This window comes from Mus caroli, unplaced genomic scaffold (assembly GCF_978045245.1).
Source record: "Mus caroli unplaced genomic scaffold, Mus_caroli_1 scaffold_2, whole genome shotgun sequence".
NCBI classification, from domain to species: domain Eukaryota; kingdom Metazoa; phylum Chordata; class Mammalia; order Rodentia; family Muridae; genus Mus; species Mus caroli.
The window spans coordinates 110,216,356-110,232,331 of record NW_028227257.1 but is presented as its reverse complement, the minus strand read 5'-3'; the positions used below and the strand labels follow the sequence as shown (position 1 = coordinate 110,232,331).

The window sequence follows — 15,976 nt, the reverse complement described above, 5'->3', positions numbered from 1 at the left end:
AAGGTCATTTTTTTGTACTATGTATACATGTGCCATTATATAAACTTAGTACTGTATAAAATGTATACAATTAAAGTTGAAAAGTCCTCATCATAGCCAAGGATATGCAGTGGAAAGACTTGTGATTCTTGCAGGATCAAAAGACTGAGCACACAGTCTTTTCCATTCACACACAGTAAAGCTGTGTGTGAGGAGGCTGTTGCTCACACACCAAACAAGAGTAAGGTGCACTGTTAAGGGAGACAGCCAGCAAGCAAAGCCGCTGTCCCTCCCTCCTGTGCCTCAGTTTATTGTTCTACCTCTATTTTGCTTGGTCTTGCCTTCTGACCCATTTCTTAGAAACCTTCCTGGCCATTTCACACAAACACTAGAGTCGGGGAAAGCACAGGTACGAGAACAGACAAGCCCTTGGCTGGAGGGTAGGAAGCAGCTGACTCCTCCCCTCCAGTGTTCTCGGAGAAACATCTGGAGGAAAAATTACTAGGTACACCTGGGCTTGACATGAGCCTTGCAGACAGTGCCATCCCTGTTTTTTTCTGAGATCGGGGTGGAGTGGGGGCTGGGCTGCTCTATCTGCTCTCATGTTACCTGGGTGTCTCCCACTCTGAGCATACAAAGGGCCGAGCTGGCTTCTGTCAGCTTTACATATTGGATAGGAAAATACTCGGATAGTGAGCATCACAACTTCCTTTGGGGAAGTTCCCAAGGCCAAGGCCCTGAGCCAGGAGCTACAGCACCTCCAGAAGCAGGGCATGAAGTGGTTTACCTAGGTGAGAAGGCCCAGCCTGTGGATCCAAGGTGTCTCTGAAAAAGCCACGCCCTTCCCCCAGCTCTAGGTGTGTACACTGTGACGTGTCTGGAGAATTTTTCTCCCTGGAGAAAACTGTTTAGACTCAGACTCTTGGTTTTGTCAGCTATGAAATCTGTCTCAGCAAGGTCCAGTTCTCAGGACTGCTGTAAAGATAATGCAGGTACAAGCTTTCCCGCCTCCATCAGATGGAAGGTAGTGAATGTTTCCCACCTGAAGCCCCTGCCCTCCCTCTCGCTCTCTAACTTCCTGAGAGTGTCTTCTAAGGCGAGCATGCTACTGTTGGAACTTCAGAAAGCCTTCCTTCCTTTCAGTGAAAAATAGCACCTGACAAAGCACAAATACAGTTACAGTGACATCTTTATGATAGAGAGCATTCTTGAGTTTTAACTTACATCTGGGTTGTCCAACAGAGGAAAGCAAGCATACAGTAGTCCCGTGACCAATTTTAAGTACTTTTATTTTCATCTTTGCTTCCGAGCCTCATGGTGGAGAGCGACTGAGGCTCCTGATACCATTTTCCTGCCTCAATGGCTTCAGGCACTTCTCACATCCTGTTCTGGAAGCCAGTAAATCATTCTTTCTGGCTTTCTTCAAAGTCGGAAATTCTAGAGGCCAAGAGTTAAAATATCACCCAGATTGGTTAAGGCTGGTGTGGAAAGCAAGTTGCCTTTCAGATGTCTGAAGTGTTGGAAGACCTCTGTGTACCTATCACATTTAACCCACAGTGACGGGTGATTGGCAGCATAACAGCTGAGTGACGGCCATTTGGCCAGGAGTTCAAACCTCAGCTAGACGAGCCATAGCCGGATCCTTGTTTGATTTGCTGTGGCCGTGAAGTCTACATCTCGCCAAGAACAGAGGCAGAGGCAAGGGTGACAGCTGGTAGCCATTTCTCATCGATAAAGTTGTGATGGTTGAGATGTATAAGCGACCAGAGTTAATTTCACAGACCTTGAGCCAAGTGCTTAGTGTCAAAACCAGCTATGTTCAATGATGCAAACAGCCCTTTGTCAGCAGCCCACCTCCTCCCTCCCCCTCCTCCCTCCTCCCTCCTCCCTCCTCCCTCTTCCCTTCTCCTGGCCAGCTAAAGGAAGCTTAGGTCCTGCTCTCTGAGTAGGTCCCGCCTGAGGAAAGAGAGCACCTCCCTCTTTACTTCTAACAACCTCTTGACAATTTTATTACGATACAGCTTAATACGGTCAAATTGAGTTTGATAAGATTGAGCTAACACACACAAGCAGCACTGCTCCTCCACAGCTGGGACACTGTATTTCCAGAAAGCTCCTCCCTGGTCCTTGGGTCACTCTTCCTGCTCACTGATGGGTTTTCTGTCTCTGTATTTTTGCTCTTTTGAGAACGTTCTATATGTGTGGAGTCACACCACATGCAGGCTTTAGAATGCAATGTCTTCTCTTGGCAGAAGGCTTTCGAAGCTCGCCTGAGTCACTGTGTCTGTCCCTCAGGAGTTCTTCCTTTTCCTGTACCAAGCAAGACTCCTGTGTCTGCTCCGCAGCTGAAGGACATTTGAAGTCGTTTCCAGCTCTTGGTGACCATGAATAAAGAGAGCATTCCACACTTTATTTTTTTTTTTTAAGTTATAGCAATTATATAACTTTGTAGAAAACCAGAACTATTTGAGCCAGAAAGATCCTAGATGGAGAGAGATTCTCAGGGGTTCAGTGCTGGCCGAATATGTGTGAAGACCTAAGGTCCATCCTCAATACTGAATAAGAATACTATTTCCAAGAGGTGGGAGCTGTTTGATTAGCAAGAATTGTATCAGGTTCCTGGCATCCTGTGCCTTCACATAGCAACATGTGCAATTTATATTAGCCTGTTTCCCCTGCCTTACTTCCCTTAATTCTCATCGTGGGACCCTGTGACGAATCTTACTCCAGGTTGTCTTAGTTAGGGTTTTACTGCTGTGGACAGACACTATGACCAAGGCAACTCTTATAAGGGACAACATTTAATTGGGACTGGCTTACAGGTTCAGAGATTCAGTCCATTATCATCAAGACAGGAACATGGCAGCATCCAGGCAGGCATGGTGCAGGAGGAGCTGAGAGTTCTACATCTTCATCTGAAGGCTGCTAGCAGAATACTGGCTTCCAGGCAGTTAGGATGAGGGTCTTAAAGACCACACCCACAGTGATACACCTACTCCAATGGGGCCACAACTTCTAATAGTGCCACTCCCTGGGCAGAGCACATACAAATCATCACAAGATTATCATCAATGGATGCTGGAAAGACTTACTGTAACCAGGAATTCTTAAATCCTGGTCTGCTGGTCTCTCCTCCATTTTCTCAATGCTTTTCTGGGTAGAACATTCTGGAAGGTGTCTCAGCATGAAGAAACCTGTGGAGCTCTGGGCCATAGCTCAGTGGTGGAGCATGTGCTTAGCATGTGCAAGGCTCTATGTGCTTAGCATGTGCAAAGCTCTGGGTTTGATTGTTAGCACCACAAAAAATGATTTTCCTTATTAAATGGGTGCCAACTGATACCCCTGTCCTAGGTTTAAGAGAGGCACTGAGCTGGCCATCGGGCACCACCACAGGAAGGCCACACTTTAGGAAGCCACTAACCTCCATTTTGGGAAGCAGACAGGGAATAAATGAGAAATAAATTCATCTGCAGATCAAGTGAGAATGAGAAAAGGAAGATGGTGGAGTGGCTGTCCCTTTGCGCAGAGGATCCTAGAGTAAGATGATGCCTCTCTCCTAAGTCTCCAGTGTTGGTAAAGCAGTTGTTGCCAGGTAGGACTTTCTTTGAGCCTAAAGTTTAACTGGGATAGTGGACCGCATTAAGTGCTGACGAATCAACGTAGGGAATGCTTTCCTGGGCCTGAAATGACTACACTAATTTTGTATGCTAAGCTGAAGGCTAGGAGTATTAATGGAGAGAGAGAGAGAGAGAGAGAGAGAGAGAGAGAGAGAGAGAGAGAGAATTCTTGAAGGTAAGGATTAGACTGTCCTGTGTTGCTCTTGGTGGTCTTTGCCTGTAGGACCTCCCACAAGGTGGCTGCTGACCTGCTGACACTCCAGGAAGAAAGCACTCTGGCTCCTGGTGCAATCTGCCAATGCACCTTCAGGAGCGATGGCCTGACTTTTGTGTCTTGTATATATGGGTCTTCTCTACCAGGGGCAGTGACAACTCTTGCTCAAGTCCTTAGGAGAGCAGGAGAGTTTACCTAGCCTAGATCCCCCATCAAGAAAGCCTACTAGAATTACATTGCTACCTCCTGAGACAGTGATGGATTGTCCACTTGGTGGATCATCAAACACCAGGCTAGACTCTGTCCTCAGCAACGAACTTGTGACCATTAAATCCTGGGAGCATGAAAGAACATGGGCAGGCCCGAATTTTTGTTTCAATTTATAAGGGAGAGAGATGGGTGAGACTATTTATTATTCTTTTTTAAAGATGTATTTATTTATTTTATGTATTCACGTACTTATATGCACTGTAGCTATCTTCAAACATACCAGAAAAGGGCATCAGATCCCATTACAGATGATTGTAAACCACCATGTGGTTGCTGGGAATTGAACTCAGGACCTCTGGAAGAATAGTCAGTGCACTTAATTATTGAGCCATCTCTCCAACCCCTATTTATTATTCTTAAATGTTTAAATAAGGAGGGAGTTAAAGAATTCAGACTTAGTACAAAATGAATTGAATTCCAGCCCTGGCTCTGCCACATGTTGTTGGACAAGTAATTTTAGAATTACATGTATTTCCTTACACATGTGCAGCCAGGTCAGGCTACAGCTCATGGAGCAGTCAGGGGACAACTTGTAGGAGTCATGTGGATCCTAAGGACAGAACTCCGATTGTCCAGCAAGGGAGGCAGAGGTAGGTGGATTTCTGAGTTCGAGGCCAGCCTGGTCTACAAAGTGAGTTCCATGACAGCCGGGGCTATACAGAGAAACCCTGTCTCGGAAAAAAAAAAAAAAAAAAACAAGAAAAAAACCAACCGCCCCCCCCCCAAAAAAAAAGCTGAGAGGGAATAAGTTACATTCCTAGCCTGAGTATTAGTTTTCTGTGGCAGCCAGAGCAGACTGTCACAAACCCAGCGACTTAAGGCAACAAAAATCTATTCTCTCACAGTTCTGGAGGTTGCATATTCAAAACCAAGGTGTCACAAAGTGGCTTTTACTGGAACCTATAAGGGAAAATCCTGCCTGCCCCATCTGTATGTATGTGCATGTGTTAGTGTGTTTATGTGTTTGTATGTGTATGCAAATGTGTATCTGTGTGCATATATATATGTGTGTACATGTGTGCATGTGTGTGTGTATCTCTGTGTGTGCATGTATGTGTCTAGGTATGTGCATGTGTGTATGTGTGTGTGTATGTACATGTGTATATGTGTGTTTATCTGTGTGTGTGCATGTGTGAGCATGTGCATGTATGTACATGTGTGTATCTGTGTGTTTGCATGTGTAAGTGTGTACATATGTGTGCATGTGTGAGTATGTACATGTATGTGTATGTGTGTTTCATATGCTTATTAGTGCATTGTGGTCCATGCTTCTCTTTATGTGCCTTGGCATATGTGTTATTGTTTTTTCTCTTTAAGAGGAATACACCCTCTAGTCACCACTCAACAACTTCTCTGTGTAACCTTTACACAGGTGTGTCTCCTGGCACTAAAGCCCTTCGAGGGTGCAACACTGTGCCAGCTTTGTTTCTGTGACTATGGAAAAAAAAATACTCTGACAAAAGCAACCCAAGGGGGAGAAGGTATATTCTAGGTCACAATTCCAGGTTACAGTCTGTCATCTCCGGGAAGCCACACTGCCAAGAGCTTGGCACAGCTGGCCACATCACATCCCCTGACAGAAACAGAATGCACACATGCCAAGCTCAGTTAGCATCTGCTGCTACCGTAGACAGTTCAGCGCTGAAAACCAGGGAGTGGCGCTGAGTCTCCTCACCTCACTTGGGACAATTAAGACAAACTCAGCAGGACAACCTGATCTAGGCAATCACTCCTAGACGTTCTTAAGTGACTCCAGGTTGGGTCAGGTTGACAGTTAAAACTGGCCATCACAAATACCCTCCTTTAAGCCCTCCACAGTCAAATACCTTCCCGTTTTGTTACAAGATGCTCTAGTAGACCCTGAGCTCAGACTTCCTGGGAAGTGTGCACCATTCACAGAGCTCAGCCTGATTCAGGTCATTAAGCCAGAAACACTCAGGTGACCCGTGCCTGCGCCACCGAGGAAGCCTCGGTCACACTGTCTGCACGGTCCCAGGTTCAGCACGTAGTGAACGTTTGTGTTGTTCAGGTCCGTTACTTTATTTCCCATGTGTCACCGGTGTATGTTTCAAACCTGACCCACTCACCTGACATGGGTGACCTTGCTTCTCTCTTGTTCTCTGCTTCTTGTGTCCATGTCTCCCCTCTCCTCATTTGAGGATCCATTTGCCAGAGAGCTTCCAGGTGACTCCAGCTTGCACCAGGGTGCCCGTAAATACTTTACAGCTTGGGGTTCTGCTTTGAACTTGGGGTATTGATGATCTTGACTGCCTCATCTCCTTAGATGGACCGATCCCTCTCCCTGTTCTATAGGCAAAGCTGGGGATGGAAGGGCCAGCTTCATCTAAACTTTATTAGGAATATTTTCTAAGTTTTCGGTTTGGTTTTCATACTTCAAATAACTCTTAGAATCAATATTTTGATGACTGAAGTGTAAATGAATGAGAAACATGGAATGAGTCTTCCCTTGAATTACATGAGGAGAAATTCTGTGAATTTCTATCAGAAAGCAAGGCAGAGTAGCCAGGCGCATGCTGAGCTCAGGGGAAGCTGATGCTGCTCTCCCTGGTCATGGTCTTGGCCCTTGCCATCCTTACTGCCTTTCTTTTTTATTTTTGCCTTTGGGGATTGGTATTAAGCTGTTACTGTTCCATTTTAAAATTAATGTTTTCAAGTAGGTACAAATGATAGCCTGTGACTTTGGCTCTGCACACAGGCAGTTTGGCTAGCTCTTAGTACTCCAGAATTGTATCTAAGAACAAGGTCAAAGTTCATTGTGGAGATTTTTCCCCTCCTCCCTCCATTCATCCCTCCCTTCTTTTCTTTCCTATCATGGTGTGTGTGTGTGTGTGTGTGTGTGTGTGTGTGTCTGTGTGTGTGTGTGTGTGTCTGTGTCTGTGTGTCTGAGATTATGAGACAGGATCTCATGTACTCCAGACTAAATAAAAACTCAGCTATGTGGCTGAAAAAAAAAGTTAAACTTCTCCCCCTCCTGTTTCTCCCTCCTGAGTACTGGGATGACAGGCACAGGACTCCATGCTCCTGTGATGCAAATGCTCAACCCCAGAGCTTTATGCTTGCAGAGCAAGTACTCCAACCACCGAGCTACATCCTCAGCCCAGGTTAGGCAGTTTTCCTTCAGAATGAAGAAAAGACATATACCTGTGTCCGGGACCAGTGCTCCTTTCCTTTTCATGCCAATTTCTGCTTTGATGGCCTTTACCCCAGCATGGCAAGTGACTTTGAAGAAGGGGAGATGTCTGCTACCCCAACTGGAGGAATTTATCAATCAAGAGAATACAGGTGGCAAGGCAGGGAATCAGTGAACGGTCAGTGAATGGACTTCTGAAGGGAGGGCTCCCAGCCGCAGTTCTTCATTTCTGCTCGCGCGCACACTCTCTCTCTCCTTCTTTTGTTTTAAATTTCATTTTCACTGGTTATAGCACTTTTTGTGTCATAATAAAAATGTAATAATGTTCCATTAAATTTCTCTCATTATCCTTTCGGCATTTGTGTAATAGCAATAGTAACAACAGCAGATGGTTCTAGCCACAACAAATAACTCAAAGAATTACATTTGTTCCTCGCAGAGAGATTCATTTTGAAGGGCGGAAGCTAGCAATCTAAAGCAGGAGCAGTTCCTCCCCCCCCCCGCCCCCAACAGACACGAGGAAAGTAAATGAATCTGTACTTCTGTCTTCTCTCTCTCTCTCTCTCTCTCTCTCTCTCTCTTTTCTATTTCTGTCATGTTGTCATGTTGTCATGTTGTGTGTCTCGACAGCATAATGGTTTTCCTTTTTGGTTTGCTTTTTTTTTGAGACTGGGTCTCACTATGTAGCCCTGGCTGTCCTGGAACTCACTCTATAGACCAGGCTGGCCTCGAACTCATAGAGATCTATTTGCCTTTGCCTCCTTAATGTTGGGATTAAAGGTGTGCACCACCACACCTGGTATCATAACAATTTTCAACTTAGGCATCTACCTTAACACAGTGCAATGGCCACATCCAAAGGTTGTCTTTGTTGGCCATATTTTGGTTTGGTTGTTTCTAGACTTTTCTAAAATGAGAATAGTAAATAGGCGTAGAGTCTCTTCCCTTCCCTAGCTGTTTGGCAGTAATGACTAGGAACTGTGGTTTTTAGCCCTGGATACATATTAACATTATCTGGGAGTCTCTTGTGAGTTGATGCCAGTCTCAATCCAAGTTCAGCTGTAGAATCTCTTGAGGGAGGGATCAGGCCTGACAAAATGTCCCTGTGTGGTTCTGATGCAACTCCAGCTTTAAGACCCATTGTCTGGAAACAGTGCATTACACTTCAACAAGGAGAGCCTGATCAAAACAGCTCGCTGGCCCACACATCCCTCAAAATGGCCTCCTGGTGCTATTCTGCTGTTTGGGGACCCACACTCTGAGAACGTGAGTGTGGTGTTGAAAATCTTGAAGCAGTAGTGATGTTTAGTGGAAAAGGGAGTCATGAGTGGTTAGTCATGGATGCCACCGTCACCAGAAGGAAGGACTGTATTTGTGGCTCCCTTTGTTAAGAAACGTATCAGGTAACTGCCTTCCACAACACTGTGGAAATGGACCACCTCTGGAAAGATTGCATCTTTACAGCTCATATTACCCATAATCTGACAGCCAGAACCCGGAGTCGCTCAGCTACATCAAGCACCGTGCTCCTCCAGCTATCACGTGGTGCTCCTGCTGGGGCCTGGGATCTCTACTCACTGTCTATATGTAATACCAGAGAGTAGCTTGTGCTCCTGTAAGCTATTTTATCTGGTCTGTGGGATGGGAGCTAACACTGAGCACGACCTATAGTCCCAGAGCATGCTTGATTTAATGGCATACCCTAGAGGTCTGCAGATGGCCAGAGGAGGCGTCATGACCAGCATAAAGGAGACACAGAGCACACACCAGCAACAGAAGCCCTGCCGCTTCTGGCCTTGCCCTTTGACCTCTGACTACTCTGTGGTGGTTTTCTTTCAGTTCTCCAAACCACTCCTGATCAGAAACGCTGTCCAGATTCAGGAGGAGAATCCAACAGTGGTCATGAAGAGCCGTCAAGGAACTGCCCTGCTGAAGCCCACACAGATGGGTAAGTCAGGGCTTCTCCTCTCCCTTTTCTTCCTCCCCCTATCCCTCTCCCTTCTTCCCTCCTTCTCTTCCCCTCCCTTTCTCTCTCTCTTTTTCTTTCTAATAGTGTCTCATATAGCCCAGACTGACCTCAAATTCAGAATGTAGTCAGGATGCCCTTGAACTTCTGATGCTTTTGACTGACTTTGACTCCATTGTTGGAGGATTATAAGTACACACCACCACCTGTGGTTATGCAGTGCAGGGGTAAAAACCAGAGCTTCGTGCGTATTAGACAGGCGCTCTACCAACCGAGCTACATCCCCATCCAGACAGGCGAGTCTCACCACAGGAGCTCTTTTGTGGACCACAGAGTATTTCTACCAGTGTGTTAATACTGTAAATTGGAAAGAGTGGAGCCTGAACATGTTTCCCTCAGAATCTCTCATCTTAGAAGTCACCATTCTATTGACAGAAGTCTTTGTTTCATAAGGACAACCTGAACGCAATCTTAACTTTTAAGAAATTATCTAATTCTATGTATCTATTTTTACGTGTGTGGGTGTTTCACAGGCATGCATCTGTGCCCCATGTGTTTGCAGTGCCCATGGAGGCCATAAGAGAGCAACACTTGCCCAGAACAGGAGTCATAGGTGGTTTGTCAGCTGCTGTGCGGGTGCTGAGAATCAAACTTAGGTCCTCCAGGAAGAGAGCAACCAGTGTGCTCTTAACCACTGAGCTATCATTCCAACTGCCAATCTTCTTGAGTTCTAATGGTAGTAAAACCTTTCATTGATCCCTTTGAGTTAAAAATAGTCTTTTTCAATCTGGGGCAACACAGTATCAACATAATGGGACAGTTGGCAATGACCAAAGACACTTTTGGTTGTCACAGTTCAGAGGGCATGCCTCTACTAGGTTCTACTGGAAACATAGTGGGTCAGAGCCAGCAATATTGTTATGTAGCCTCCAAAAACTAGCACAGCCTCTGGAAGGATTGTACAACAACAACAACAAACGTCAGTAACCCCAAAGTCGAAAAATCCTAGACACAGGCAAAAGCAAAAATGAATGAAACTTCCTGCTACCCACACATTGTCAAACGTAACTCAGGAAGACTGCAGCAGGACCCGGCCATTGCCAAAGCGTACTGTTTCCGCAGACACCAGCACTAATCGGCTCTGAAGGGATTGTGACTCTGGGTAAACGGGCTCAGGCCAGCCCAGCCCAGCTAGCTGTGAGACACAGTCCTAGAGAACCCAGGATCACTCAGACCTGCTCTTCAGGGCCGACTTCTAACTTTCCTCTCAGCGGAAGCTCACAGGATGCATCACATAAGGTTACCAGGAGGAGGACACAGCTAAAGGCAGGAGGACACAATTAAAAAGGAAAGAACCAAATAGAAGGAAGCTTTAAAAAAAATTAAAGTTGATAAAACAAACTGGAGTTTTGGTCTGGAAAAAAAAAAGCCAACATGCAGTTCCCTTGGATAAGGAAAGAAGGAGAGGCAGGAGGAGTTTGTAGAAAGAGCCAGACATGGTGAGAAAGAGCACAGAGGGTGAGGACCACAGAGAAGTATGAGGCCATCTCTCCAGCCCCATCCAGTGCTCAGCACTGGGTCGGTCTCCTCTGTATCACCCCGTTACAGATGAGGAAGCTGAGCCCTGGTAACAGCTAGGGTCAGGCTCTCAAAGGCTGACCAGTGTTGTGCTGGGCTAGTACACATCAGGTCTGGGTTTGATCTTCCGGCACTAGAAAAAAATTAAACAGAAGAGGTTAATTAATGAAGAGAAAGGAAAATGAAGTTCTAGATTAGCTTTGTCAGATTTCCTATTGGGTGCCCTCCATCAGTTGGTGTGGATCGTCCAGTGTTGTGCAGAGCTAGGGGGCAGGTCTGAGGTCTGAGTCTAGAACCTCAGTCTCTGGTAGCAGCAATAGCTAATACTTATTTATTGTTAATGTCTTCCTGGATAAATGGTTTGCAGACAGTAACCTGCTGAAGCAATAGAAGAGCGGCTCATTCTAGCATTTCCAACATTGAGAGATAAATTATGAGCAGTGTTACTTATAACAGTCAGAATTTGAACACAGGCCCTCTACTCCAGCATCCACACATTCAGCTCGTAAACTCTACTGCCTCCCGAGGCTCCAGAAGCCAAGAGATTCCTCCAGGGCTCTTTCTGTTCTATCCACATTGTGTCTTTACTCGTCATGGCTTAAATCTTGAGTCACAACCAGCTAGGGAATATATCATGATCGGCATAAAACTGTCACTCTTGGATCCTAGTCTGCAGCTCCATGGGAGAGCGGCTCCCACCCTGTGTGATGAGGTGGGTCAGTTTAGCAGGAAAGAAGGCAGACTTGCCTGAGAGAGGGAGTTAGCACATGTAATGTGGCATCTGGGCTCCGTTTTCTGTGTGAACCAGTGATGGTTTACTGTGAATGAGAAAATTAAAAGTATCTCTGGGTTGTGAGTCTTGCTCAAATGATGGGGACCCACTCATCGTAACACTGGAATTTAATCTGATTTAATCTCTTGATTTAATCTGACCTGCCTATGGCAAAACTGAGGCTTTTTATGTGCCATTTCCCACCACAGGCAGCCAGTTAGGTAAGAGGGCATCTGTAATACACCCCCAGAGAAACTGCTTCAGGGTGGACACTTCAGCGTGGCTGGAACCTTTGTGATTCAGGCGGCTAGAGGAGAGCTGGCACCTCACAAGAGGGGAAGATGGGTACATGTTTCTTCTGGGTGTCACCCTCATAGCTCTGGGGCTGGGAGCCAACTGGGCTGACCTCAGGATTCACGAGAGCCTTGCAGTCACAAGGGCCAACTGTGGGCCAGATTTTCATGTGGCCTGGGAAGTACAGATTGCCTCATCGCTCGACAAATACTCTGGGTGGAAGGCCATTGTGGGAATACGTGGCAGTGCCAAGCACTGAAGAGGATAAATCCTCCAGTGTATTTCCCAACACAGGGGTCTGGCTGTTGTATTCACCTATAGAGAAGAGGGGGAATGACAGAATGGGGAGAAAGGAGAAAGAAATAGTAGTTTCCTATGATATGGTAGACACTGTCTACATGTATGTTATTTTTAAATTAATCTACTTACTTTATGTGTATGAGTGTCTTCATACGCACCAGAAGAGGGCATCGGATCCCTTTACAGATGGTTGTGAGCCACCATGTGGTTGTTGGGAATTGAACTCAAGACCTCTGAAAGAACAGCTAGTTCTTCACCACTGAGCCATCTCTCCATCCCTGGATGTTACCTTGAGTTTGGAGCAAGAATGAGTTTTGGGAGCAGCCCTAGGTTCAGATCTTAGTTCAGCCACCTAGAGGCTTTATTACAGTTGCCACGATCCTTCTGTTCTCTGAACTTTAGAATCCTAGACTACGGAAGGGAAGGCAGCTGAGATGGCTTGAGAAAATCGCCATGAAGGGGTGAGCACAGTGCTAGACGCTGAGATGAGGGCGGCTGAGTTGTTGGTCATGGTGACAGACATATTAGCAGTCATGGTAGTGATATTTTCATTTAAAGCTGATGTAGGAAGGACGAGACCCCTCTGGTTCCGCTATAGAATTATAGTCCAAGATAAATGATGAGATTTCCCAAACTTGAGGATCTATTACAGATGTTTACTCTCAACTTTAATCTGAATGCCAAACTTCATCTGTGTTTCTGGTTCCGTTCTCAGGGGTAAATCCCAGGTTGACTTCAGACTCTGGACTCACTCTTGTCATTAGGGCTAGGACACTGCTAGCACACATTCCCACACATAACCTTCACAGCCATGTCATTAGGGTCTTCTTAGACTCCTGAGATGTTTACGCTGTTAATTGGTCACATTTATTTCCAAAACCTTTGAGGCTAGGAAGCTTATCAGCAGCTGATGGAGCTTCAAGGAGAAATCTGCTTTGCATTATATTTTTCCTTGTGGATTTGCTTATGGCTGTACATAAATATTTATCGGAACTATTTCAACAAACCCTAAATCATCAGCGATCCTTCGGCAAAGGACCCTTTTAGAAGATTTGTGTATGTCAAGAATGTCAGCAATCTCTTTATAGTACTGGATTCCAAGGACCAGAGGCCCTTCGCAAACATTTGGAACTGTTGGGAGCTTTTCAACATGTCTTTTACTTTCCCATTTCTGTGTGTCTCTTCATGCTAATCCTTCTGGAGAGGATTACCCTGCCCGGACTTTCTTTACCTGTTGATGTTTCCCCATCCTTCAAAGCCTCAAAGCCTGTGGTCCCTCCTCCAGGGCTGAGAGCAGAAGAGTTCCAGACAGGAGGATGTAGAGGAACTACTCTGGGGACAGCGAAGAGCTCAGCAGATGAAGGCCAAGAATGGGCGGGCGTGGGGTGAAGAAACAGAACTATTCCAGCACAGACAGATGGGGCCTGGATTTGGGAGACCTCCTACTTGAGCAACAGCGGCCACAAAATGGGAATCCTTTATGGACCCAGGACCTATGATTGGTATCCAGGCACACACCAAACATTTGCCTCGGATTTGGCAGATAGACATTTTGTTGTCGTCGTTCACACAATGTTTTTCAGGTTTTGATTAGTTTCTAACATACAAAATTAGAAAAATTGCATAATACAACCTACATTTCTGATAGCTTTTTAGAACTTGGAGTGTCCCCCAGTGGTTATGTGTTGGAGCTGAGTCAAGTCTGTCTTCCCTATTTCCCTGCCTGCTGGTCTGCTCATCCTTGCTTAGCCAGGCTGGCTTCCACATGGGAATGCTACCCTCTGGGTCCTGGAGCCTCAGTCAGTTAAGGGAGACAATTCAGGCTATTGATTCTGGAGCTAGGTCTGTGTCCAGCTGTGTCCATGACCTTAGACAAGTATGGCTTTTTAAAAAATAATTCCACTTACCCAGTATGGCTGATGTGCTAATAATCACCCAGCATGCCATAGGTTAAAGTATTAGCTGTTGTCTCTCTAACACCTGAGGTGACACTGGCATTTCTGCTTCACCCACAGAACCTAGAACTTAGGCTCTTTGTCCATAACAGGCATTAAGTAGTTGATAAATGACTATGTTTTCATGCTTCTTGGTTCTCAAAGGTTTGATGTCAGCATGCTAATTAGCTTTGCATACAGCAAAGAGCTGGTGTTCTCCAAAAGCCATCGGTACTGATGACATAAGGAGATGCCATTAAAATCATGCCACTTCTCAGAGACCCACCAGGCAACCTAAAAAACAAACCCACATTTAGAAGGATATTTATATAGGGGTGGGTGGTTTGTTCTAGCAGTTCAGTTGTTAGCAGGCAGCTGTCTGTGATTCATTTCTCAAGGTCAAGTCAGTCTCTAGAGATTAGGACAGAGGAAGTTGGGGTGTATATTTGACAGGATCGGGGGCCTTTTTGATCTGATTCCCACACCTTCCTGCCTTAAAGTCAAAACTTTGTATTTAGTACCTCATATAAGATGGACTGTTTTCTAAGAACTGGGTTTCAATGTTCCAATCCACTTTATATATGTTGAAGTCCCAATACCATCCCAACCAGGCCTTCTATGTGGAGTCTGGTGGATGGGAACTTTTGTGGTTAGGTTAGTCTGCCCTAAAGTGCTCTATCAGCAAAGTTGCTCTGCAACGTTGGATTCTCTGTTTCCCAAGAAAAGTTGCATTTCAATCCAGTCAGTCACATTCAACTCTGTTTGGATAACAAGCTTCGAAAGCTGCTCTCCTTTTGTATGACAAGACTCCACTATTTCTCAAGAAATCGGTCTCTCAAGTGCATGCCTGAGTGCTCCCCCCCCCCATCCTTCCTCTCTTCTCATATAATTAACACCTATGTCTCTAAAGTTATAGTCCTACACTAAAAGGCAATCGCAATGATGATAAAATGTGGTTGGTTCTGACTGCTTCTCAGCTCCTCCTCTGCGTTCTGTGAGGGTTCACAAGTCTGGCAGTCCAGCACTTGGCTCTTTTGTCTGTCTTGAGACCCTCACCACATGCAGCCTGGGGATGGAGCTCTGCCAAAACACATGTCAGGTCCATTTTGAAGAACTTAAGAAAAGATACCCAAGTATGAGCTGTAACAAGAACTAATATTTTCCCTTCATATAAAAATGATCTCTCTGTGTATGCGTCCCACCACGTATTAAGCATTTCCTAAACTTTATTTCATTTTCTTCTCCGAGTTAGAAGGAAATAACTATCAGTGTTTAGTCCCAAACTCATTTTGTGACTCCCGGCAGCAGCCTGTCAGAACGAAGATCTATCAAGATACTTTGCACCTGCATTGTTCCCAAGCAAGTGTTGGCCATGAAAGTTTTGAAGGCAGTGGAGTCGCTGCCGCCTCTCTGCATCTTAGTGACTGCTCAGACTTGTCTCCTTCATCAGAACCAACAGAGTGGCCTAGGTTTGTTCTTTTTATCTGAATGGTTGCTGTGGGGGAAGAGAGAGATGGAGAACTTTGGAGAAACAGAGATTGCCTGAGTGCTGCGATTGGGAAATTAGATAATAAACAGCCCCCGACAGAAGAATTCTAGTGGCCAAGATCAACACAGTCTAGATGTGGGCAGGAGTAGCCTTCCTGCCTGCCCCTCCCCAGAGAGCCCTTTGTGTCAACAAGCACAGCCAGCCTCCTGGCTGCCTCCCAGGCCTCAGAGAGGGGCTATCATTTTTGTTTGCTTTGCAAATATCTTAATGGGAAGTGGTTCAACACCACCTATGGGTTAATCTGAGGGCTTCTGCCTGGCAGCTGTTGGCTCTGAGAGCCACATGGCTGCTCTCCGGTGGAGGGAGCCGGGCTGGCGGTCACTAATCCGTGCCAGGTTGAGTTCTCTTCTTT

The 15,976-nt window shown here is 45.7% G+C and overlaps 1 protein-coding gene across 1 annotated transcript in view; it reads left to right on the top strand.

The window, feature by feature from the left end:
* Myo3b (myosin IIIB) overlaps positions 1 to 15,976 on the top strand; it is a 336,609-nt gene that overhangs the window by 222,576 nt on the left and 98,057 nt on the right. Inside the window, exon 28 of the mRNA XM_021150395.2 lies at positions 9,071 to 9,179. Within this exon, the coding sequence (XP_021006054.1) occupies positions 9,071 to 9,179 (109 nt within the window). The remainder of the gene's footprint in view (positions 1 to 9,070; positions 9,180 to 15,976) is intronic.